This window comes from Elephas maximus, chromosome 5, assembly GCF_024166365.1.
Source record: "Elephas maximus indicus isolate mEleMax1 chromosome 5, mEleMax1 primary haplotype, whole genome shotgun sequence".
NCBI lineage: Eukaryota > Metazoa > Chordata > Mammalia > Proboscidea > Elephantidae > Elephas > Elephas maximus.
In genome coordinates, this window is record NC_064823.1 from 121,368,373 (window position 1) to 121,394,885 (window position 26,513).

The window sequence follows — 26,513 nt, forward strand, 5'->3', positions numbered from 1 at the left end:
CCCTTAGTCTGCCTGTGATGGTTAAGATTGTGTGTCAACATGGCTAGGCCAAGATTCTCAGTGTTTTGGCAGTGGTATAATGTTATGATCACTTCCGTATTGAGATCTGAAATGTGATGCGATCTGCTGTGAGTAGCCAATCAGTTGAAAGGAAGTTTCCTTGAGCACATGGCCTGCATTGAATATAAGCGGACATTCTGGCAAAGCTTGAGGACTTTTTGCCTTCACTGGATCCTGCAGCTGGTTCCTGTTAGTCTGACCTCTGGTTCTTGGGACTTGAGCTAGCAGCTTACCTGTGGTTTTTCCTGCCTATCTTGGGATTCATCAATCTTCACAGCCTGTGAGCAAGAGCCCTTCTCTTGACTTGCGGATGTTGGGTTCGCCAGTCCCCGCGGCTCCATGAATCAGGAGAAGCCTCTGTTCTGGCCCACAGACTTAGGACATTCCAGCCTGTACAACCACATGAGCCATTTCCTTGATATAAATCTCTCTCTATGTATATTTATACTCTTTACTGGTTTTGCTTCTCTAGAGAACCCAGCCTAAGACACTGCCTAAGGCTACTAGTAAAACAAACCAAACGTGCATTGCCATAGAGTCTTTTCTGACTCACAGGGGCCCTGTAGGGCTCCTTTTTTTTTTTTTTAAAGGGGACGTTTTCATTTTCCATATTGTTTAAATATCCACATTCCGGATGAAAATAATCAAGGAAATATTGCTGATTAAATAATCTATTTACTGGATTGTTAATTAAAGTATAAGTTAAGTTCCTCCTGGAATTTTACCTTTACTTTCCGCCAATGAAATTAGATTGGATTAAATACAATTTTGGTCAGCTACTATCTGCTTAAATTCTGGTTAAAATCCTTGGAAAATTGACCCAGGTAGATGTTTAAATCTCTGAACAATTTACCATGGGTGGAGTACCAGCAAAATCATTAACAATCCTAGCATTCATATATTTGAATGTAGACTATCTGATAATTGTATTTTGAGTTCATGAAAATCAAAATCGAATCAAGCTGAAGCCAGACATTTGAGGAATCTGTGTGCATATTAGCAAGAAGAATATGTGCATGAAGACATACTAGGTTGTATCCTAGGTTATATCAAGATAAGAGATCAGAATTGGGAGATATAAGTTATTATATGTGACGGTTAAGGTTGTGTATTAACTTGGCTGGGCCATAATTCTCAGTGGTTTGGCAGCCTCGTGTTGTTGTGATCACTTCCATGATGAGATTTGATATAATATGATTATCTCCATGATGGGATCTGCTGTGAGTAACCAATCAGTTGAGAGGGAGTTTCCTTGGGCAGGTGACCTGCATTGAATGTAAGGGGACATTCTGGAAAGTTTCGGGGGTTTTGCTTTCCCTGGATCCTGCAGCTGGTTCCTGTTACTCTGACCTCTGGTTCTTGGGACTTGAGCTAGCAGCTTACCTGTGGTCTTGCCTGCCTATCTTGGGTTTCATCGATCTTCTCATCCAGTGAGCAAGAGCCTTGCTCTCTGACCTGTGGATGTTGGGTTCACCAGCCCCTGCAGCTACATGAATCAGGAGAAGCCTCTATCCCGACCCATGGACTTGGACTGTTGCAGTATCTACAACTGTATGATATAAATCTATTATAGGCTTTACTGGTTTTGCTTCTCTAGAGAATCCAGCCTGAAACATTATATTAAACAAAGTACACAAAATGTGTTGTTTTTTTTGAATAAAAATTTGTGCAGCCAATATACTGTTTTTTCTGTGAGAGTAGGGAATGAGGGAGAAATAGAACTTCTTTTGTTTCTTGGTTTAACTTATAAGCTATCTTGGAGAAGACATGAGAACTTTAAAATCCCTTAGTGGCATTTAAAAAAATTTTTTTATTGTGTTTTTGGGAATGATTTCAGTTCTGGGTTAACGGAGTGTCCGGGGACCATAGCTTCACGGCTTCCTCCAGTCTCTGTCAGACCATTAAGTCTGGTCTTTTTACATGAATTTGAATTCTGTTCTGCATTTTTCTCCTACTCTGTCCAGCACTCTCTGTTGTGTTCTGTCAGGGCAGTCATTAGTGGTAGCCAGGTATAAAACCAAAAAAAAAAAAAAAAAAACCCGTTGCCGTTGAGTTGATTCTGACTCATAGCAACCCGTTAAGACAGAGATCCGCCTCATACGGTTTCCAAGGAGTGCCTGGTGGATTCAAAATGCCTACCTTTTGGTTAGCAGCCCTAGCTCTTAACCACTACACCACCAGGGATTCCAAGCTGGGTATAGTACTCCTCTTAATGATGATGCTAATAAAACCTCTAGTTAGGATGCTGTCAGCCTCAAGTAAGAAAAATTCCTGTTCAAACTTGTTTCATTTGTAAGGATATTTATTTTCTCACCAAACTGGAAGTGGGCTTCACAGCTGATTGATGCAGTAGTTGGAAAACGGACAGGGGTCTCTGCTTTTTGGTTTTTTTTGAAACCCATGTACATTTATATCACCTTCTTTAAAAATATATATCATTTGTGCTACAGAAAGAAAAAGATCGCACAGTGAAATGTCACATACCAAATTTCAATTCAGTGGAGTCCATCGGTACACTAACGTGAGCCACCAGATCAAGAAATTTTATACTAACCTCCTGCCAGATCTTCATTTAAATGCACTTCTAAATGCATCACTGTGTAGGCAGGTCAAGGCTCTGCACTGCCCTTTTAGAACTCAAGCCTACCGTTGTCCGTTCATGTACAATTGTACGAGTATACATCTACAGCACATTTTCAGCACACTCAAACATACACCAAGACCCAGGCATGCTAGTCACACATATTCTAGTCATGGTATAATGGTCGGATATATAATAATGTGCATGAAAAATGAATCAGGGAAATACTAATAGTGATTCAACTTGACACAAACATTTCCTACTACTCCTCTTTCAGGTTTCTTGATTTTCACCTGGAGAATACCTGAGATTGCAAGATGAGATGTTTTAAAATTTTCTATAATTTACTTTTAGCTGTATCAATCAGGGTTTTTCTCAATACCGTGCAACCAAAAAAACAGACTGCTGAGGCTGATAAAAGGCTGCAAATGTCACCCATAACTCTCAATTTCACATTGTGTGTTATCAGAATAGCCTCATTTTTAGCATTCATTGTTTTTACATAAAGATGTTATAAATCTGAAACTTTTAAGCAATCATTTGTGCTAATACCATTTTAATCTATTTTATATTAGGGTTCCAGGAAAATTTCATTTGACAAAATGACTCTCCTGCTAAAAAAATCTAATCATCATTGACCTACACTGTGCAAAATATCCAAATATTAGGAAAATGTAGATTATGTCACAAAGCCAGAGCCTGCAAATTCAATTTTCCTGTGAAATAATAATTTTTGAAGTGGGTGATCGCCCGAGATATTTAAAGTTGATGGAGTTAATTTTACACAGCAAAATTAGGAGTCCTGATGGCATGCTGGTTAAAGCTCTCGACTGCTAACCCAAAGGTCATCGGTTCAAAACCACCAGCTGCTCCCATGGGAGAAAGATGTGGCAGTTTGCTACTGTAAAGATTACAGCCTTGGAAACCCTATGGGGCAGTTCTACCCTGTCCAATAGAGTTGCTATGAGTCAGAATTGACTTGACGACACCTTTTTTTTTAAATAAAGAAAGTGAGCCTAAGTATAGATGGCTCCTCTGAGTTAAATAAAAATGTAACCAATTTTCAAAATTATACATTACTTTTATAACAAATACTCATCTATTCAAAAATTCAGAGTAGAATTAGCTATATGCATTACATATTTTACAACTTCCTTTGTAAGATATAATAGAAGGATAAGATTCAAAGTCTAAAGAATTTTACTACTAGTAGTTAGGAATGAAATTCCTTCCTCGGGTCATTACTATCATATATACAACCACCTTCCTAGTGTTGTGAGGAATAAGTGGAACAGTGTATGTGGATGTAGCAAACTACTATACAAATGACAGTTAATGTCATTATTCTTAGGTTATATTTCCCTGTCTTGGACATCATCATCATCTTGGTTTAATAGAGTTCCTAAATAAGTAATCAGTGTAAAACTATTTTGAAGAGTCTGAAGTGCTCATACCAATGTGAAGAAGCAATTAACATTCAAATTCTTAAGCCTTTCTAAATCATTCCAGTGACATACTATTATGCAAAGGACATATGCTAGTTACAGGTAAACTGATCCTAGTCTCAATCTATGTTGATTGTTTTGTCAAAGTATGTCATTTCTCATAAACGAAATGTGACAACGATGTATAGGTAACAGTAGTTTTAAAGGTCTTCTTGAGGTTCTTAGTGTATTTTTAAATTATAATGTTAATACCGTATACTTACAAAGATGTTTTATGGTTATACCATAGCAGGAAATTCTTTACTGGGACAAAGAAGATGTACTAAAAGCCAAGTGAATTACTATAATTAAATACATTTAGCTTATTGACATTTTTCTGAAAACAAAGAGAGCTGGGGCACATCCACCAAAGTCTGCCATTCTGGCTCCTCTGCTACAAACTGGAATCAAAGTTTTAGAATTCCCATGATCTTGAAGGTTTTGTCTGTTTAAGCTTTAGAGGGCTTTTGTTTTCCTTTTGGCCACTAGATTTTTCAGGAAAAATTCACCTATTTAGAAAAAATGAAAACACAGTATTAATTTAAAGTAAATAATTTAAATTAATTAAAATCGATTTACAGTAAATAAGTGACTACTATTTCACAACTAGACTTCAGTGCTTCCCAATTGTTTTTAGCTTCACCACCTACATATATTTTTAAGACTTTTTTATTTATTGGGATTTTCTCTTTTCTCAAATTCCAATGGCAACATTTATCCCCTGTAGCCTCACATATCCCCTGTAGCTCTGGCCCTTTTTCTAACAATAATGATTAAGTCATTGTTCTTTTTTAAAAAAAATTCTTAGCACTACAGTCTCTGTGATTATTCTTCCTGGTAACCCAGTATTACAAAGGGTGACCCTATTGTGTCTATTGGTCTACTTCTGTGTATTTATTCTACTTTATGTGCACTATCTTATTCCTCATCGCTGACAAAGAATTGCTGTTGGCAAAATTCATTTCGGAGAGCAATTCAGCTACATTATTAGCCTGGATCTGATGTTTATAAAACAGACCTCGTTGCAGTTGAGCAGACTCATCTGATGGAATCTCTTTAGCTTATTCCCTTCTAGGGAAGCCAGAGCTCTTCATTTATAATAGACTTTCCCCCACCCCCGAAGTTGTGCCTGTGCAATCAGTCGGCTGCTCAGAGGGGCACGTTCATTTTTTCAGCCATTAGGGTTCCACTGAGTCTACCACGGTTGCAGCATAGCTTCATGCTTATCGGGAGAGCTTGACACTGGAGGCCTGATTTTATGAGGAGTCTGATTAACTTCTCTTTGTCATCTTCCACATATGACCATATCTGTACACAATCACCAAGTATCCCAAGGCTCATAACCCAGTCAAGTAATGGAAAGAGTAATCCATGCTGCTCTGTACCTCATCTAAATCGAGGAGGAGGAAAACCAACACTTTCACACTTTAATCCATCATCCAAGTTCAATGCTTCAAATACCAGAATTCTATCTTTTACTAGTAATTTAAAAAAACATTAAAAAGTTCCCAGCTCACTTCCTTATAAATGTTAAGTTTTTTTCCTTGAAATAAATAAACATTCCTTTCAAATGATATTGCTCTACTTGAACCAGGCTAGAAGCTGAGATTAGTTCTCTCATTTATGTATTTTAAGTCTGCCAGCAGCACTGTTTGAAAAATAAATCCCTTGTAATTACTGGTTTCCAAAGTCCCCATACTCTGTCAGTCAGTGTTGAATCAAATTCTTAGGTTTTATAACCAGGATAAGCTCTTAGTTCATTAAAATGTCTTGAATTTCTTCATAGAACACATGGAATGTTACTAATACTTGAACATTAATTTTTACAAATACTATTTATACCTATTTCAATATGATTTAGACTCCAAAAGGCAATGGTACGTGGTTTATATAAAACAGTCATGTAAAAGATCATTAAAAGTAATAACACATATTTTAGGCATATATAAAAACAACGAGTTGTTTATTCAAGAAATTTTAATTGTTAAGTCCAACTGACAGTGGAAACATCATAAACCTTTTTTAGATTAAAGTCAGTCATCAGATATGTTCTCCTGGACCTTCTGATGGCCATTATAACCTTACTTTTTAATCCTTGGAAAATGCTTTTATTTTCATAAATCAGCTCAAGCTCCTAACTAAAATAAGAGCTAAAATTCCAAAAGAGAAAAATTGCTATTGTAGCTAATAACAACACTAAAAATTTCTGCAGGAAAAATAATCTTATAGATTTTTTTTCCATTGCCTCTCGGAGGAAAACACAAAGAAATTAATGGTGCAAGCAGCCAGGCTATCAAATAAATACTTCCAAGGGTTTAAATTAATTTGAAATTGGAAGCCTGGAGATGCAGCTGGCATTTCCAAATGAATATATATTTTTCAGAAAACCATATTATATGCTTGACTGATACCTATTATTTCTGAATAACCTACTACTGGAATCTACACATAGAACAGACTGATTATTTCTGCTTTCCTCATTGCAGCTGAAGTATAAAGGGGGGTGATGCTTCATTTAAGGAACAAATTAGATTTAAGAGAAACTTTCCCTTAACATAAACCTCATGGACCAAAGCTCCTAAAGATGCCCAGAAAAGATTTTTTTTTTTCTTTATTTTTAAATAAAGACAAGCACAGCTATTATAAATCTAGAAGTTTGGTGATATGGGGTAGACCATAACATAGGAAGTTATGGTCTAAACAAAACCATTCCCTGCTGTTTACCTTACCTGCCTTATATGAAGAACGCACCAGAGGGCCACTTGCAGTATAATGAAAGCCAAGTTCATTTCCTACTTTTTCCCAGTATTTGAACTTTTCAGGAGTAATGTATTCTTCAACCTAGATTTAAAGAATTACTTCTGATCAGATTCTGGAATTCACCTAAATCATTTTGATTCTACAGAAAATCTATGCCAATGTATACAGAATGGTTTTCACTTCCTAATTTATCCAGCCCCCAGACTTGCCTCCTCCTCACTGACTCCCTTTCTACTGATAACTTGTTGGCAACTCTATCGGAACATAATTATAGGGAATTAGAGTGGAAGAGAAACATATCAATTTTATCCTACATTAGCTATTCCAAAGGACAGGGAAAGAAAATAAGATTATATATCTATTATATCTGTATTATTCCTTCATTGGCTAACACGTATAATCAAGAATCAATAGCATCTATAATACTTTTGAGGACAAGGCTATGTCTCACTCATCTTGTATCTTCTGCTTAGCACTGTGTCTGGCAAATGGTCACTACTCAACACAAGTTTCTTGAATAAATAAAAAAACATCCAGTATTAGTTTTTATAGATATAGGAAGACTGGCTTCTGTTTCTCACTTCACCTCTGGCTCTCATATAACTCTAGAACAAATCACAATGTTTTTCCCATAGGTACACTTAAGTTGTATGATTTGAGGAACAGCAAACAAGTGCCAGTTGGGCTGCTTTCTACAAATAAAGCGGAAATTGTGACTTAAAATATACATGGAACATTATGCTAAAAAGCCAGCAGCTTCTTAATTTTACCTATGGACTATAAATATTTAATTCAAATTACCAATAAACTTTCGGTAATATAAGACAGTTGTACCTTAAGGTGGCGCTTTGTTGGCTGCATATATTGTCCTAAAGTCAAACAGTCCACATCTGCCTCACGAAGTGCTGTAGAAAAAAAGCACACATTGCATTAGCCGATGTTATTATGATGTTAAAATTAGAGATCTAAACATAATTTTCCTGAGGAGCACTTCAGAACAGCATGACCTTCATGTTGTCTATAATTCTGATGTTGGAGAATAAGACTATATCTATTAATTCAAAAGGATTTTATGGGCCAGGGACTAAGGTAAGGTTTGAAAACATAGGGATGATTAAGACAGTCATGTGGGTCGACAGACACAAGGACAGATGCCTTTAATACTGTGGAATAAATGCTAAAATAGGATGGAGGGTGTATTAGAGCAGGAGTCTGTTAGGCAAAAAGGTAAAGGGAACAGTATATACAAAGGACTAAAAACACTCATATCATAGACAAAATATGCTGAATTAGGTTTCTAATATACGTATAAGATATATTCTGAGGGACGTCATCTGACCTCTGATATACCAGAATCTTTCTAAAAACAAACTATGTATTGTGGTAAAGAGCAACCTTTTTTTTTTGTTTTTAATTTTTTTTTTTAATTGTAGTAAATATGTCTGTAACAAAATATATGCTATTTCAACATTTTTTTATGTGTACAATTCCGTGACATTGATTACATTCATCTTGTTATGCGACCATTACCACCATCCATTTCCAAATTTTTCCATCACCCTTAACAGAAGCTCAGTGCCCACTAAGCAGATTCCCCCTTTCCCCTCCCTCCCGTTGCTGGTAACCACTCTCTACACACTTGCCTATTCTAGATATTTTATATAAGTGGGATTACAAAATACTTGTCCTTTTCCGACCGACTTCCTGTCATATTTTCAAGGTTCATCCGTGGGGTGGCACGCATCAGAACTTCATTTCTCTTTAGGGCTGAGTAATATTCCATTGTATGGATGGACCACATTGTGTTTATCCATTCATCTGTTAATGGACACTTGCGTTGTTTCCACCTTTGGCTGTTGTGGGTGTGCTGCTGTGAATATTGGTGTGTATTTATCTGTTAAGCCTCTGCTCTCAGACTCTTGGGGATATACCTAGGACTGGGATTGCTGCGTCACATGGTAATTCTACGTTTAACTTTTTTTTTTTAATTAACTTTTATTGAGCTTCAAGTGAACGTTTACAAATCAAGTCAGACTGTCACATATAAGTTTATATACACCTTACTCCATACTCCCACTTGCTCTCCCCCTAATGAGTCAGCCCTTCCAGTATCTCCTTTCGTGACAATTTTGCCAGCTTCCAACTCTCTCTATCCTCCCATCTCCCCTCCAGACAGGAGATGCCAACACAGTCTCAAGTGTCCACCTGATGACAAGTAGCTCACTCTTCATCAGCATCTCTCTCCTACCCACTGTCCAGTCCCTTCCATGTCTGATGAGTTGTCTTCGGGAATGGTTCCCGTCCTGGGCCAACAGAAGGTTTGGGGACCATGACCACCGGGATTCCTCTAGTCTCAGTCAGACCATTAAGTCTGGTCTTTTTATGAGAATTTGGGGTCTGCATCCCACTGATCTCCTGCTCCCTCAGGGGTTCTCTGTTGAAGAGCAACCTTTTATTACTATTTAAACTTATTACCCTTTGAACCAACAAATAACTGCAAGTAAGCCAAGGACCCTCAGGTAAAATAAACCATTTTATGCTTCAAAATTTAAAATCCCCATGAATTACAAGGCAAATAGGCTTATGGGACTAACACTCAGCAAAGTCCAAAGCACACATCATGTGACAACGTACAAGTAAGTTTTTCCTGAAAGAACCGGATTAGTCTTTCTCATCTCTGAATTGTTGGTGTATACCTGAGTGCCTGGGACTTGACTGGCTCTAAAACACCATCCAATGGCTGAATGACAAAGGTGAATGAAATCATGTTTTTACATGATAAGAGGGTGAGGAATAAAATGAAATACAAATTTCATATCCTGAGTGCCATTCATGCCATCCAAAGAAGTTCTATGAAAACACACTTCCTTTCCTTTTTATGCTGCCATTTACAACCATCTGCTGTACTTTGTCCTATTGGCACTTACACTGAGACCATGGAAAAAAGAGGAAGCATAAATTTAACACAGCCTTCAAAGTGGGGTTCCTGCTATTACTCAAATTAAATGGGGAAGAATCATCATTTTTCAGATTTTTTACCTTTCATTGTTGCATATACTTGCTCATCATTCTCCCCTAAACCCAACATTATAGATGTTTTAGAAATAACATCAGGCCGAACCTCCTTGGCATGCTTCAGTACACGTAGAGACTGGTCGAAATTGGCCCGGGGATCACGAACTTTCCTTGAAAACAGCAGGGCTGTTATCAGCAAAAATAACACAAGTTCAACCAAGAACAGTTATGCAAGCAACCTGAAAGACTAGAAAAGTACATTCTGGACAACATATAACACACAGTTCATTGGTAGCATTTGTGTACAAATGTCTGCTAATTTAGGAAAGAAAACAAGGCCTGGCTGGGCCTCCTAGCTTCCTCTACTTTTAAGCCCTATTAAGCCTAGGGCAGAAAATAAAATGGAAGAAATCATTTTAGTTTATGAATTATTCATTGAGAAACCAGAATTCAGAAGCTGAAAACGAGTGAGTGTAAGGGGTAGTCGAGAGAGAATTGTAAAAGAGTAGAAGAAAACCTCTATATTGAACAAAGAAAAAACTATTTAACCTGAACCCACATTTTGGAAGTCTGAAACTTTTCTGTTCATTTCTTTTCTAAAGGCTTAGCTGCCCTCTGCTGGTGAGTATACAACATCGCCATCTCTTAGGTAAAGAAATGCACGATTCTGGAATTTTCACTGAAAGGATGTTTCTTAGGTGAAACCAGAGAAATTGGCACCCACTGGTGGTGGTATCATAACATATGACAGGGTTGGAACAGGCTTTGTGCCAGATTTCGACAGCAACCAAACCACCATGGCTTAAATGCCGACAATGCCAAAAGGCAAAAAGCTACTGATGTTAAACTAGCTAGCATTCATTTGAATTCTAATATAGCTTTATTTAATCTAAATGATTTAGGTTTTTTTTTTTTTTTTTAACTCAGAGACTAATTGACAGGAAGAAACAAATTTATGAATTTAAGAATAACCAGATAGAAGCTGGCGAAATGGACACAAAAAGAGAGAGTGGAGGGAGGGAGCGGGTTGTCTCACTCGGGGGAGAGCAATTGGGAGTATGTAGCAAGGTGTATGTAAGTTTTTGTGTGAGAGACTGACTTGATTTGTAAACTTTCACTTAAAGCACAATAAAAAATTAAAAAAAAAGAATAACCAGAAAATCAACAATACAGAAAGCAATTACTTTTCTAAAGGATTTCTCCACTGAATTTAAGCTATTCTTTTAGATGTTTATGATTTAGTGGAAACGGTGGTTATTGTTTACCATAACTTTTCAAGTTCTATTAAAGAATAATGTGTATAAGCTAATAAAAATCACTGCCAAATAGTTTACTGAAATTAAAGGCAATGAATAAGGTCCAATATTAATCTTGTCTGAAGGTTAAAATAGTTTCATTTTCCTGAAATTTGAATATACTCATAAGTGGAATAATAGTCTGTAATTATTCTTAACTATCAAAAAATATAATGAAGAGTAAAGAACATAGTATCTACTTTTTAAAGAGATCTAAAATACATTTGAATGGTACCAGTTTTTCCGCATCATTAACTGCATATATCAGCACCAAATGTATTTTTAAAAGCCTTTTCTTTAGAATTACAATTGCAGCAATTGCTCTTGTGCAATTTTTTTCTTTTTGATACCTGTACTTTGATAGAATTCCCCAGTGAAGCCATCTGGTCCAGGACTTTTTTTTTGTTAGGAGGTTTTTGACTACTGATTCAATCTCTTCACTTGTTATGGGTCTGTTGAGATTTTCTATTTCTTCTTGAGTCAGTTTAGGTAGATTATGTTTCTAAAAATTTGTCCATTTCATCTAAGTTATCAAATCTGTTGGCATATAGTTTTTCACAGTATTTTATGATCCTTTTTATTTCTTTTGACTTAGTTGTATCATCTCCACTTTCATTTCTTAATTCGGTTATTTGCATCTTCTTTTTTTTGTCAGTCTAGCTAATTTTATCGGTTTTTTCAAAAAACCAACTTCTGGTTTTGTTAATTCTCTCTATTGGTTTTCTATTCTCTATCTCATTTGTGAAAACTGTACTTCAGAAAAAAAAAAACCATCGGCACTTACAATACACTATTAAAAAAAAAAGATGCACATTGTATGTGTATCAAAAAACAGACACATTAATACTAAGGTGTTAATAACAGATATTACTGAGTAGGAATATCGTGTTTATGTTCTTTTTGTTGGCTATATTTCCTGACTTTTCTTGTAATAGGAAACCCTGGTGGTGTAGTGGTTAAGTGCTACGGCTGTGAGCCAAAGGGTGGGCAGTTCGAATCTGCTAGGTGCTCCTTGGAAACCCTATGGGGCGGTTCTACTCTGTCCTATAGGGTCACTATGAGTCGGTATCGACTCGACGGCACTGGGTTTGTTCGTTTTTTTTTTTTTTTTTTCTTGTAACAGGTATACAGTGCTTTTCTTCAAAAAAGAACGGAAAAGTTCACTTTGAAAGAGTCAATTGCAAAGTTCTCCCCTGAAAAATATGAGGAAATCTAACAGATCTGACTCTCCTAACTTCCCCCATATTACTCTCTACGGGTAATCACCTCTGTAATTCTGGGACTGTTTCTACATTATGTGCATACACATCTAATCCTGACAGAGCAACTTTCTCTATTGCTTTAAGATCTCCTCGGAAATCAGGGGTGAGGCATTCCACGAGAATTTTTGGATTCCTAGGGAGAAAAAAATAAGTATCAAACTGAGGAAAAGAACTGATGTAACTATTGCTCAAAACAGAATTTTTCAATACTCGTTCAGTATCAGTTTAAAAACATACACAAAGTTTAGACTAACACTCAAGTACGAAAGCCCATAGGTAAGTTTGAAACTCTGAACCCCTCAAATTTTCTGCAAATATCTATCTGTATGTACAAATACGCTTTTTCTGAGAAATGGTCACATAACTTCCAGCAGATTATTGGAAAGATTTATAATCCCCCCAATAAGTTAGTAACTATTGCTTTGAGGTAAAAACCCTAAATAAACTGTATATAGAACAAAAAAGGTCCTTAAGTTATATACTAGCAAATGCAAAACCAAGTACCTTTCTTTTAAGTATGATACAGTCTTTGCAAAGTGCTCAGCTCCCCCATCAGGCATATCTAGAAACAAAACAATCCACTGCTCAAGATGATGTCACAATTTAGCAAGAGCCACTTTCTAAAGAGGCCATAACACACTAACCATCTCGGTCCACAGACGTCAGGACAACATAATCCAGACCCCACTCTGCAATTGCCTTTGCAGTATTGAAGGGCTCATTGGCATCCAGGGGAGGCGGCTTTCTTGCAGTCTTAACAGAACAAAATCTGCAACCTCTTGTACATGTGTCGCCCATCAACTAGAACAGGGATGTTACAGTTTAGAGCAAATGGACAGAGGATCTTCAAGAACATAATGTTGAAAGAATGAGGCAAGTTGCAAAGAACGTGCACAGTTTGATTCTGTTGATGAAAAGTTTGAAACATCCAAAACTAAACAATATGCAGTTAAGGAATACAAATATATGTAATAAAACTAGAAAGATAAAAAAAAAAACAAACAATAAACTCAGAATTAAGAAGAGTAATTAGGGAAGAGGGAAGGGACGGGATCAGGAAGGGCCACACAGGAGGCAAACAAGATAATGCTAATGTTGCACTTTCAAACGGAGGTGAGTATCTGAGCGTCTGTTGTATTGTTCTTTTTTACAGCTTACAAAGATTTTGTAAACATTCTTTGGTATCTGCTCTATAATCAATACAAATGACCTTAAAAGAAATAAAATATGCAGTTGTTTAACAGATCAGTGTGCAGGTCTCTGGGAGGTAAACAGAAGGCACAGGTCCTTCTGTTAAATAAATTAAACAGAAAACACATAAAAGAGCAATCATAAATAACATTTCCAAACATTAATAAAGGAGATCTCTCAAGGTAGCACACGACTAGCTGCTAGACAGATGGAAGACTCAACAACAGGCTTATTCTGAGAAGGGTGAGATCGTAACAGGCTGGATTATTCAACACTATGCCCTTCTTTTTTTTTTTTTTTCTTCATATCTCTCATAAAGTCATGTTATGAAAAATCTGACCAGAGATTCATAATGCACATTTTGAATTCCCCAGTGAAGCCATCTGGAAGACACAAAATATTTCCTTTCAGTTTCCAGACAAAAGCTTCAGTGTCTGAGGCTGGTCTCACCATGATTGTGGCTGTGGCTGTGGCGTATTCTCCACCTCCCCAACACTCTCCAATATTAGGACACCGTGCTTCCTCACACACCTGTGAGCAAAAGGAATTAAATACAACGAAATTGAAAATATCCATGAATTGAACAACTAGTGACCAGACATTTTAAGCTGCCCATTCTTTACACATATTTATGAAAAAATTCACTATGCAAAAATGCCAATTCATATGTATACTGTTGTTGTTGTTAGGTGCCCTCGAGTCGGTTCGGACTCATACCGACTCTATGCACAACAGAACAAAACACTGCCTGGTCCTGCGCCATCCTCACAATTGTTGTTAGCCTTGAGCTCATTGTTGCAGCCACTGTGTCAATCTACCTTGCTGAGGGTCTTCCTCTTTTCCACCGGCCCTGTACTCTGCCAAGTATGATGTCCTTCTCCAGGGACTGATCCCTCCTGACAACACGTCCAAAGTATGTAAGATGCAGTCTCGCCATCCTTGCCTCTAAGGAGCATTCTGGCCGCACTTCTTCCAAGACAGATTTGTTCATTCTTTTGGCAGTCCATGGTATATTCAATATTCTTCGCCAACACCACAATTCAAAGGCATCAACTCTTCTTCTGCCTTCCCAATTCATTGTCCAGCTTTCACATGCATATGATGTGATTGAAAATACCATGGCTTGGGTCAGGCGCACCTTAGTCTTCAGGGTGACATCTTTGCTTTTCAACACTTTGAAGAGGTCCTTTGCAGAACATTTGCCCAATGCAATGCGTCTTTTGATTTCTTGACTGCTGCTTCCATGACTGTTGATTGTGGATCCAAGTAAAATGAAATCCTTGACAGCTTCAATCTTTTCCCCATTTATCATGATGTTGCTCATTGGTCCAGTTGTGAGGATTTTTGTTTTCTTTATGTTGAGGTGTAATCCATACTGAAGGCTGTGGTCTTTGATCTTCATCAGTAAGTGCTTCAAGTCCTCATCACTTTCAGCAAGCAAGGTAGTGTCGTCTGCATAACGCAAGTTGTTAATGAGTCTTCCTCCAATCCTGATGCCCCGTTCTTCTTCATATAGTCCAGCTTCTCGTATTATTTGTTTAGCATACAGATTAAATAGGTATGGTGAAAGAATACAACCCTGATGCACACCTGTCCTGACTTTAAACCAGTCAGTATCCCCTTGTTCTGTCCGAACAACTGCCTCTTGATCCATCTAAAGGTTCCTCATGAGCACAATTAAGTGTTCTGGAATTCCCATTCTTCGCAGTGTTATCCATAGTTTGTTATGATCCACACAGTCGAATGCCTTCGCGTAGCCAATAAAACACAGGTAAACATCCTTCTGGTATTTTCTGCTTTCAGCCAGGATCCATCTGACATCAGCAATGATGTCCCTGGTTCCACGTCCTCTTCTGAAACCGGCCTGAACTTCTGGCAGTTCCCTGTCAATATACTGCTGAAGCCGTTTTTGAATGATCTTCAACAAAATTTTGCTTGCGTATGATATTAATGATATTGTTCTATAATTTCCACATTCGGTTGGATCACCTGTCTTGGGAATAGGCATAAATATAGATCTCTTCCAGTCAGTGTGCCAGGAGGCTGTCTTCCATATTTCTTGGCATAGATGAGTGAGCACCTCCAGTGCTGCATCTGTTTGTTGAAACATCTCAATTGATACTCCATCAATTCCTGGAGCCTTGTTTTTCGCCAGCGCCTTCAGAGAAGCTTGGACTTCTTCCTTCAGTACTATCGGTTCTTGATCATATGCCACCACTTGAAATGGCTGAATATCAACTAATTCTTTTTGGTATAATGACTCTGTGTTTTCCTTCCATCTTCTTTTGATGCTTCTTGCATCATTTAATATTTTCCCCACGGAATCCTTCACAACTTGAGGCTTGAATTTTTTCTTCAGTTCTTTCAGCTTGAGAAAATGCCAAGCATGTTCTTCCCTTTTGGTTTTCCATCTCCAGCTCTTTGCACATGTCATTTTAATACTTTATTTTGTCTTCTCGAGAGGCCCTTTGAAATCTTCTGTTCAGTTCTTTTACTTCATCAATTCTTCCTTTTGCTTTAGCTGCTCGACGCTCAAGAGCAAGTTTCAGAGTCTCCTCTGACATCCATCTTGGTCTTTTCTTTCTTTCCTGTCTTTTCAGTGACCTCTAGCTTTCTTCATGTATGATGCCCTTGATGTCATTCCACAATTGGTCTAGTCTGCGGTCACTAGTGTTCAGTGTGTCAAATCTATTCTTCAGATGGTCTCTAAATTCAGGTGGGATATACTCAAGGTCATATTTCGGCTCTCGTGGACTTGCTCTGATTTTGTTCAGTTTCAGCTTGAACTTGCATATGAGCAATTGATGGTCTGTTCCACAGTCGGCCCCTGGCCTTGTTCTGACTGATGATATTGAGCTTTTCCATCGTCTCTTTCCGCAGATATAGTCAATTTGATTTCTGTGTGTTCCATCTGGCGAGGTCCATGTGTATAGTTGCCGTTTATGTTGGTGAAAGAAGGTATTTGCAATGAAGAAGTTGTTGGTCTTGCAAAATTCTATCATTCAATCTCCGGCATTGTTTCTATCCCCAAGGCCGTATTTTCCAACTACTGATCCCTCTTCTTTGTTTCCAACTTTTGCATTCCAATCGCCAGTAATTATCAATGCATCTTGACTGCATGTTCGATCAATTTCAGACTGTAGCAGCTGATAAAAATCTTCTATTTGTTCATCTTTGGCCATAGTGGTTGGTACGTAAATTTGGATAATAGTCGTATTAACTGGTCTTCCTTGTAGGCTTATGGATACTATCCTATCACTGACAGCATTGTACTTCAGGATAGATTTTGAAATGTTCTTTTTCACGAGGAATGCAACACCATTCCTCTTCAAGTTGTCATTCCCAGCATAGTAGACTATATGATTGTCCAATTCAAAATGGCCAATACCAGTCCATTTCAGCTCACTAATGCCTAGGATATCGATGTTTATGCATTCCATTTCATTTTTGACAATTCCCAATTTTCCTAGATTCATACTTCGTACATTCCAGGTTCCAATTATTAATGGATGTTTGCACCTGTTTCTTCTCATTTTGAGTCATGCCACATCAGCAAATGAAGGTCCCGGAAGCTTTACTCCATCCACGTCATTAAGGTCGACTCTACTTTGAGGAAGCAGCTCTTTCCCAGTCATCTTTTGAGTGTCTTCCAACCTGGGGGGCTCATCTTCCAGCACTATATCAGACAATGTTCTGCTGCTATTCATAAGGCTTTCACTGGCTAATGCTTTTCAGAAGTAGACTGCCGGGTCCTTCTTCCTAGTCTGTCTTAGTCTGGAAGCTCAGCTGAAACCTGTCCTCCATGGGTGACCCTGCTGGTATCTGAATACTGGTGGCATAGCTTCCAGCATCACAGCAACACACAAGCCCCCACAGTATGACAAACTGACAGACACATGGGGGATGTGTATATTACATGTATATATATATATATTTTTTATATACATATATTAGGACCCTATTTTTTCTTTTTTAAATCAAAAGCTTACAAAAATGTATATATTCTGTATGTGCAAAAAAAAAAAAGGTCTAGAAGTTTGAACCATTAAAGTAGTGTGGTTAACATTTGAGATTGTGTATGTGACGTACTTTCACATTCAATTTTATGCGCTTTCTAATGAGCGTATGTTTCATTTGTAACATAAATCAAATTAACAATAACAACAACAGCAAAACTTTTCCTCCAAGTTGTAGAAAAAAAACACATTTTTTTTTTTTGGATGATTAGCTGAGAGATTAGGAATACAGTTATTTTTTCTCTTTTACAGAGAAAAATTATTTTAAATGTATTTCCATTACTGATAGTAATATAGCACTAAATACTTTTATTCACTTTCCCTGCTTTGTTATTTATATATGTAGTATTAATTTTTAAGTTACATATACTTAGAAACACTATATGGCTTTTGGTTAGAAGGGATCATTAACACTTTAACACTTACTGTATGAAGATTTAAATTCCGTAATGTATTTTTCAGCTTATTGTAATTTTTCCCTATGGGAATCTCTGTCTTTAGCCACGGAGGTAGTCTTAACCTGAGGAAAACCAAACATAACCATCTGTTCACAAATATACTGCCAAATAATCACACAGCTTTGAAGTTTCTTTGCTCTATCACAATTTCCAGTTAAGAATTTCCCCATGAACCTGAATTAACTCTTATAATTTCTGTTATAAGAGCAAGAGAATCAAATCTAGACTCACTCAAACTACTTTAGAGAACACTGATAATGAAGTCTAATAGGCACTATTCTCATGTCTATCTTTTGCATAGGCTCAGTTGATAAAAGACTGACTAGTAAAAGAATGAAATGGTTTTGAACATCTCATTCCTCAATGAATAATACTGCCAAAAAGTACTGTATTTGTTCAGATTAAGGAGAAATCCTAACAGTGCACTATCTGCTCTACATTCTAGATTCTTTGATGGTTACTAAATGGAAAAAGGAGACCTGGTGGCTCAAACAGCTAAGAGCTGGGCTGCTAATGGAAAGGCTGGCAGTTTGAACCCATCCAGCAGCTCCACAGGAGAAAGACCTGGTGACCTGCTTTTCTAAAGATTACAGCCAAGTCTGGGGCCTTAAAAGCTTGTGAGTGGCCATCTAAGATACTCCACTGGTCCCACCCTGTCTGAAGGAAGGGAGAACGAAGAAAATCAAATACACAAGGGAAAGATTAATCCCAAAGACTAATGGACCACAACTACCACAGTCTCTACCAGACTCAGTCCAGCACAACTAGATGGTGCCCGGCTACCACCACTGTCTTCTCTGACAGGGATCACAATAGAGGGTCCCAGACAGAGTGGGAGAAAAATATAGAACAAAATTCTAACTCACAAAAAAAGACCAGACTTAATGGTCTGACAGAGACTGGAGAAACCCCAAGAGTACAGCCCCCCAGACACCCTTTTAACTCAGTACTGAAGTCACTTCTGAGGCTTATCCTTCAGCCAAAGATTAGACAGGCCCAAAAAACAATAATACAAGTAGCTCAACCATGTATAAGAGACTACATGGGCACACCAGACCAGGGGCAAGAACAAGAAGGCAGCAGGGGACAGGAAAGCTGGGTGAATGGAAATGGGGAACCTAAGGTCAAGGAGAGGACACTGTTGACAAGCCGCAGGACTGGCAACCAATGTCACAAAACAACATGTGCGTTAATTGTTTAATGAGAAACTAATTTGCTCTGTAAACCTTCACCTAAAGCACAATTAAAAAAAAAAAAAAGATTAAAGCCAAGAAAAGCCTAAGGGATACTTCTATTCTGTCACACAGAGTCACCTTCAGTGGAAAACGACTGGAAGGTACCTAACAGCAACAACAATTAAATGGAAAAAAGCTAAAACTTGGAGTGGAGTCTAAGCATCCTCAGGTTTCCCTTGACTTCTACCCACTTGTGATCTAGAAATTGTTGGATAAAATATCTCCCAAAACAGTTTGCTCTCTGCACAAAATTCCCTCACGATTCTTTTGAATTAAGGCAAGGTATCCACAAAAAGTCACATATAAAGTGTCTGGGAAAAGTAATAAATTAGATCTTCAGCACCAAGTAACAACTAAAAATTTATCAAGGTCCAAGTAGCAAGGTGATAAGTTATCTGAAGAAAGTAAATGTTGGGCAAAAAATAGGAGATGGTTGTGGAGAATGGTTAGGGCTCCTGGAACAGGTCCTAGGAAGCTTGAAGAAAAGCTGTCAAAGGGACTGAGAAAAGAAAAGGATTCCAACACCTTCACCTATTTATCTGTTCTACTGAGATTTCATCTGTTATCACTTCTAAGGATTTTAACTAAATTTAACAAGTCAGAAATTAAAATAATATCTAGTCCTTGCTTATATCTGGAAATAATGTGTAATGAAGGAATGACACATAAAAAGTATCCCAGAATTTCAATTACCTTTCTCCCTTCTGTCTTTTTAAGTTTCCTTTATATTCATCCCAGGTACTCTTGTCTGCAAGGTCACCGGATACAAAATCTTGAAGATCTGGTCCATTTTGTAAAAATTCCTTCTTTTTATCTGGCAAAGAACTTAATGTTCTGACTGGGCTGCATAAATATATTCCAAATACCTAGAGAAAAAGTTCATTACACTAGCTTATTTAGCGGCATCTGGAATAGTTTAGTTTTAACCTATTATACTACCCAAAACAGAGGGTAAAGCCAGAGAACTGACTCAGAAATTACGTCATACTATTTAGAAGCTCTAACTGTGTAGGAGCTTAGAATCTAAGATTAAAGATGATTCAAGAAGAACTAGCCAAACCTAAAGAATGGGAGTTAACTGTTTACTGCTAAATATAGAAAAAATTTGGAAAACTTTGGATCTGACAAACACATGTCACATTATCATGTACCCCACTAAACAGTCTTTCCTTAAGTCTAACCTGTAATAGCTGGAGAAGGTACCACAGCTTTGAATTTTCTACCCCTGATTTGCGTTGGGGACATTCAGAAAGAAATCTGCAATAAATCTTTCTGTTTTAGTCTTTGGATGAGCATAAGTGCTAAACGTATAGGAAATGCCCAGTTGGTTTCCGAGCACTGAAAGGAGGGAAACCAAATCTAATGTTTTTATTTTCTAGTTTACGTTGTTTCTATAAACTAGAAAATAAGCATTACAAAGTTCAAGAGTCATATAATGCAAAGAAACTCTGAACAATTAAAAAAGAGTGCCTTTGTCAGGGTAGGAAATAATTGCTACTGCACTTGTCCATGTCTGTCGCTGAAGTCTAGAGGGTAGGCTTTTGTATTCAGCTCCCAACGTGATGTCTAGTACACAGTAAGAGCCCAATTGTTAGCTGCTGTTTTTGTCAGCTGATTCCGACTCATGGCGACCCCCTGTGTGCAGAGTAGAAATGCTTCATAAGGTTTTCAAGGCCATGACCTTTAGGAAACCGAACGCCAGGCCTGTATTCTGAGGTGCTTCTGGGTGGGTTCGAACTGCCAACCTGTCAACCTCTGGGCTAGCAGTCCGGCGCTTAACCATTTGCACCACACCCAGGGACTCCTCTAGAGCCCAATAAAGAATATAATTTGGAGTGCTCCATGCAGTCCCTCAATAAATACAGCATACAAAACACTGTGATAAGCAGAAAACAAGCCCTTAGCTCTAGCCCAGAAATATCTTCAAACGGACCAATACCAGAGGTTCTATCACATGGAATTGTAAGGAGAAATAGATAGTACATGAAAAAATATTTATAACATTATCATCGGACATTCTGAGGGAATGAAAAGATAGGTACCCCACACCCATGGCCCGCCCTGCTCTCCCTGCCGCTCACCCGGGGTCCCAGGGTGCGGGCAGCGCCCCCGCAGCGTAGAGACATTCCCCCCTTTTTTTTTTTTTTTTTGCTCAGTGGAGTCCAGAGACAAAGAAGTAAGTGACTCCCGGGAAAGGACGTATTGACAAACCGTCGCTCGGTTTATGACAGGACAGTTGAGACATCACAGAGCCGCTGAAAGTTGAGCTGCTCTGCAATCGGCTGCTTTAGCCTTAGAAGCGTCGCGCACTCATGACGCAATACATAACTCTCTACTGGCTACAAAAGCGTGATGACGAAAGACGTTCTCTCTTTGCCGCATCTACGGTGAGGTGAGGATGATTCTGGCCTCAATGGGCGCCGGGAATCTGAAGCCATCGGCTCCGGGAAAAGCCGGCGGCGAGGGTTTGGGCGCGGATCGGTTACTTTGGTTGTTCCGCTGCGTGTCGCGGGCGATTTGGACCTGGCGGCGTCGGGTTTCAGCCCTGTCCTGGGCCTTTACACTTATCTCCCCACCCCCGCCTCCTCCGCTGTTCCGGGATGGTGCGGCCGGGACTGGGCTCCCGGGGCTGGAAAACAGGTTTCGGCCTGACGTTCACCGGCCTGGGCTCGTTACACCCATTTAGAGGTTGCACTTCGCACTCCCACAGGTGGTCTCTCTGGGGCTTTGGTCCGCGTCCTCCCCGGGATTTTTGCCCGGCAGTCTCGGTAGGACTGGAACTCTGCGGGTGTTTGGTGGACAACAGGCCCCGAGCCGGCTTTCTTACCCCGAGTGTTTGTGTTTCAGAATGAAGACCATTCTCAGCAACCAGACTGTCGACATTCCGGAAAATGGTATGAACTTGATGTTTGCCTGTTTTCTTTACTGTATGGCGTATATTTCGTTCTATGGCCTCATGAATACATTCTCTGTTCTAGTCGACATCACTCTGAAGGGACGCACAGTTATTGTGAAGGGCCCCAGAGGAACTTTGCGGAGGGACTTCAATCACATCAATGTAGAACTCAGTCTCCTTGGAAAGAAAAAGAAGAGGGTGAGAATTTTGAGACTTGTATTTATTGTTTGGAAGATGGTGATTTTTAATAGAGTCAGACGTTATTGTTTTAAAAATTGCAGAATTGAGTTTCAGTGTTTTAACGTTAAAGTTTGGTGCCAAGAATCGTGACTGGTTGTGATGTATTGCTGTAGTGAAACTGGAAAATTTAACTCTGAGTAGAGCACATTATAAAGCTTAACTATTTAGTCGTTACCAGTGACAGCTCTTACTACCGTTAAGTTAGGTATAACTGATACTTCAGTTTCATGATTGTTTTATAAGGATTTTAGGGATTAGATCTTTTAAATGAGATATTTTAAAGTCAGGTATTTTTGCTTCTATAAAGTTTATTGCAATTTCTACAAAAGTCCTTGCCATTTCTTTGTGAAATTGTACACCTGTGATTGACAGTGGTAAGATTTGTTAAACATTCAGGGTTATGTATCATGTTAACGTTATTTCAGTTGAAAATCATGTGCTTTAATCAGGGTTAATTCTAGAATCTACAGTAATTTAATAAATGGACTATTACATTTCAAGACCACTTACTTCTGGAGAAAATCCTGTAATGAAGTTTTTGTTCTGTTACAGCTTCGTGTTGACAAATGGTGGGGAAATAGAAAGGAACTGGCTACAGTTCGCACTATCTGCAGTCATGTACAGAACATGATCAAGGGTGTTACACTGGTAAGTAGATTGGCCGATAAACAACTACTTCAGAGAATGGGTTATACATGTAATTTAGTGAGATGTGTGAGCTTTATAACTTGGAAATCTGATCAGTAGGCTTTGATTACTTCTTAGTGTGACTCTCACCGCCAGGGCCTCTTGATATAGAAAATATGGATATAACTTCTGAGTTTCTGTCCTGAATGCATAGCTGATGTGGCTGGTCTTTTTCCAAAGACCACACTAGCCTTTAATGAAAAGTTCATGTTGCGTCTTTGCTGAAATGTTTATTTTGCCTTGCTACATTTAGTCATCCTTGAAAACTCAGCTCAGCCCTTCTAGAGTGTACCTGATAATGAAACTCTTGTACCTACCTCCATCATAAAGCTGTCCAGTCATGTTTCCTCTCAGCTACCCTTGCTCAAAGGGCAGGGGGCCTATCTTCGAAACATCAGTACCTACCATCTGGTTTACCTTAGTAATTCTGTGAATGTTCATCTAATGCCAGAGATGAGAAGCTAGCATTGCTTGCTGTGGGCCCAGGAGGTAGTAAAATAAATGCATCATTAAGGAGCTTTGCAGTCTGGTGAGGAGGCACAAATGTTTGTGTATAAAATGCTTGGAAGGCTTAACACAAGTGGCAGTTGTCATAAAACCTTGGCAATGAATGCTCTGTGAGGACTGTTAAAATTTAAATTATTTTAAGTATAATGTAAGCATATTACAAATTTTAAAAACTGGATTTCTTGTCTTTCATATTTCTTGGTGTTGTTAATAGTTTGTTTATTTAACATAGGGCTTCCGTTACAAGATGAGGTCTGTGTATGCTCACTTCCCCATCAACGTTGTTATTCAGGAGAGTGGGTCACTTGTTGAAATCCGAAACTTCTTGGGTGAAAAATACATCCGTAGGGTTCGGATGAGGCCAGGTAATGTGCATATCCTCAGATACGATTCAGAGATTTTATTTTTATTTTTTTGCTCCTTGGTACTTGCGAAGGCTGATGTTTTGTATTGCCCATGAGTAAAACCAGATTGGTTTGGAATTGTCTGTTTTGGTTACATGTCCAGTATAATTTTTATACCAGTTGTGATTCCTGATGGTTTATGTATCGAAGTAGTTTGTAGGGTATACTAGCTGTTCAATTAGTTTTGCAAATTGAAATCTTAAAAAGAAGTTTGAAAAGTGGTAAACATTAATAGTGTGAACACTGTCTAGGTTCAGATTTCAGCTCTCACTTTGGGCAAATTACCTTTCTATCTCATTTTACTTGTGTAAAATTGGGAACATTTCATACGAAGTTAAATGAGTTAAAACTGAAAAGCACTTAGATATTTTTTCATAGTAAAATATCAAAGTGTTAAAACTTTAAAAGTTTTTGATTCCTTTGGAGTAGGGAAGGGTGGGGAGAAGAGGGGGTCTTAGTACCGACTTAACAGCTCTCCAAGAATATTATGTGACGTTAGCTATAGAAAGACTTAGTACAAAGCTTTATACAATTAAATTGTATTGTCTGAATACCATCCTCTTGTACTCCTTAATCTGAAACCATCTTAGAGCATAACCACTCTGGGACAGTGATTCATTCAAGCAGCAACACATAATTGTGGCCCAGATGAGTCAGATTCTGTAATGCTAGAATCTCCAGAGACAGTTATTTTGTTGTGAATTTTAAATGGGATATATACACAGGTCTTGTTTTTGTGTTGTTGACGCTATGCAGATGCCTTCCGTATTTTTTAGGTGTTGCTTGTTCAGTATCTCAAGCCCAGAAGGATGAGTTAATTCTTGAAGGAAATGACATTGAACTTGTATCAAATTCAGGTTGGTATGTTTAGTATGAGGTGTTTCTAATTGAATAGGTTTAGGAACTTTTGGCTAAATCTTGTAGTTTGAACATACGGAATTTTATTCATTAGATTAGTCTTTAATTGTCAAAAATAAATAAAAAGCTATCCCAAAGATACTCTGAGATTTTAAGGATAGCATATAATAAAGTTTTAGAATCTATTTTTTTTTTGGCTGATGTAGTAACTGTTTTTCTTGACTCCTTAGCTGCTTTAATTCAGCAAGCCACGACAGTTAAAAACAAGGATATCCGAAAATTTTTGGATGGCATCTATGTTTCTGAAAAAGGAACTGTTCAACAGGCCGACGAGTAAGATCTAAGAGGTAGGTTCTTGTAGTGTCTTCAAGTTATATTGTCGCTTTAGTTGGGGTCTTTAGTGAGACTGGAGTTGTAATGGCAGAGCATAGATTTGCATTCTGGAGTATAGTACTTTGGCAGAATAAAAGGAGGAGTTGACATGCGTTTACTATTAACCAAGGAATCCTGGTTGCAAAGTGGTTAAGCGCTTGGCTGCTAGCTGAAAGGTTGGTGGTTAGAACCCACTAGCCACTCCACGGGTGAATGAAGTGGCATTCTGCTTCTGTAAATATTGACAGACGTGGAAACTCTGTGGGGTAGTTCTGTTCTAGAAGGTCTCTGTGTCGGAATTGATGCAACAGCCAGTGTTTTTGGTTTTTACTATTAACTAGTTGTGACTCAGTCCAATTCTTAAAGTATAGGTTATTTAGAACTTTTTTGGGCAAGGGTATTGGATGAATGAGATTTACAGACGTTCTTATTTCTTTCTACAGTTATCCAGCTACGGAAATGAGGCCGGATGATTCCTAAGACTTAACGGGTGATATTTTTAAGATGCAATAAAATTCATTTATTCATTTGGGTCTTTTTATTTTTTAATACCTGTTTCTATCCCAAATACTACTTCAGTAAAACTTAACTGCTTTCCAACTAATTTGAGAGTAACGATTCAGAAGTAAACTTACATGCTAAGAACACAGTAGTATAAGGAGCGATACGTGATGAGGGTTATCTTCTAGTAAGACTTCATGGGAAATGGTGTGAATTTGATTTTTTGAAGGAATACCAAGGATATTTCAGGCAGGAGGACAGATGACAAATACGTGCCTGCTTATCGTTGGGTGTAGAACGTTGGTGACATCCTGCAGATGTCTAAATTTGCTAAGCCATTAATTTGAATATTTGGTGAGGCAGGTACGCCCGTCACTTCTCTGTGTACCAGTAAGTGAAAAACGTCTATGAAGTGGAACAGTGATGGAATTTATCTGTGTTAATGACACATGTGGTTGCCGTCATCCAAGGTCCCCTCAATTTTGTCCTCTCCCCAGTCGTGCTTCCATACTCTAGAACTTGATTGTAAAAACCTTAACACCATGTGCTTTAAATACTATGTGATTCTACTTTGTGTAATTGCTACCAGATTTCTATTTCCCACTAAAATGTTTACTGAGAGCTTCTCTATCTCTTGGACAATCTGTTGTCTAGCACTGGTACGTGGACTTCAGTTTGACTAAACCAAAAA

The 26,513-nt window shown here is 38.2% G+C and overlaps 2 protein-coding genes across 4 annotated transcripts; one reads left to right on the forward strand and one right to left on the reverse strand.

Moving 5' to 3' along the window:
• Positions 1-1,857: 1,857 nt before the first annotated feature.
• Positions 1,858-21,617, reverse strand: LIAS (lipoic acid synthetase). Of its 2 annotated transcripts, XM_049886335.1 has the most exons (11): positions 21,439-21,617; positions 20,051-20,223; positions 18,091-18,184; positions 14,099-14,179; positions 13,102-13,258; positions 12,962-13,019; positions 12,462-12,590; positions 9,925-10,070; positions 7,720-7,790; positions 6,855-6,966; positions 1,858-4,634 (listed from the first exon to the last, which is right to left on the reverse strand). In XM_049886335.1, exons 1-11 carry the CDS (start codon positions 21,481-21,483, stop codon positions 4,582-4,584), a joined length of 1,119 nt encoding a protein of 372 aa, XP_049742292.1. In that variant the 5' UTR covers positions 21,484-21,617; the 3' UTR covers positions 1,858-4,581. The 2 variants fall into 2 exon arrangements, with proteins under 2 accessions (XP_049742292.1, XP_049742293.1); XM_049886336.1 differs by lacking the exons at positions 12,962-13,019; positions 13,102-13,258; positions 18,091-18,184.
• A 93-nt stretch (positions 21,618-21,710) lies between these two features.
• Positions 21,711-25,848, forward strand: RPL9 (ribosomal protein L9). Of its 2 annotated transcripts, none has more exons than XM_049886339.1 (8): positions 21,711-21,749; positions 22,205-22,251; positions 22,336-22,451; positions 23,046-23,141; positions 23,920-24,052; positions 24,868-24,948; positions 25,180-25,296; positions 25,765-25,848. In XM_049886339.1, exons 2-7 carry the CDS (start codon positions 22,206-22,208, stop codon positions 25,284-25,286), a joined length of 579 nt encoding a protein of 192 aa, XP_049742296.1. In that variant the 5' UTR covers positions 21,711-21,749; position 22,205; the 3' UTR covers positions 25,287-25,296; positions 25,765-25,848. The 2 variants fall into 2 exon arrangements, with proteins under 2 accessions (XP_049742296.1, XP_049742294.1); XM_049886337.1 differs by lacking the exon at positions 21,711-21,749 and adding an exon at positions 22,101-22,125.
• The last annotated feature ends 665 nt before the right edge of the window (positions 25,849-26,513 follow it).

Coding starts and splice junctions, on each gene's coding strand:
- LIAS (XM_049886335.1), bottom strand. CDS start 21,483: ATGTCTCTACGCTGCGGGGGCGCTGCCCGCACCCTGGGACCCCGG. Junction 12,591..12,961: donor GTATCATACTTAAAAGAAAG/GTACTTGGTTTT, acceptor TTTTCTCCCTAG/GAATCCAAAAATTCTCGTGG. Junction 7,791..9,924: donor AGTATATGCAACAATGAAAG/GTAAAAAATCTG, acceptor TTTTTTCTACAG/CACTTCGTGAGGCAGATGTG.
- RPL9 (XM_049886339.1), top strand. CDS start 22,206: ATGAAGACCATTCTCAGCAACCAGACTGTCGACATTCCGGAAAATG. Junction 24,053..24,867: donor TAGGGTTCGGATGAGGCCAG/GTAATGTGCATA, acceptor CGTATTTTTTAG/GTGTTGCTTGTTCAGTATCT. Junction 24,949..25,179: donor TGAACTTGTATCAAATTCAG/GTTGGTATGTTT, acceptor TTGACTCCTTAG/CTGCTTTAATTCAGCAAGCC.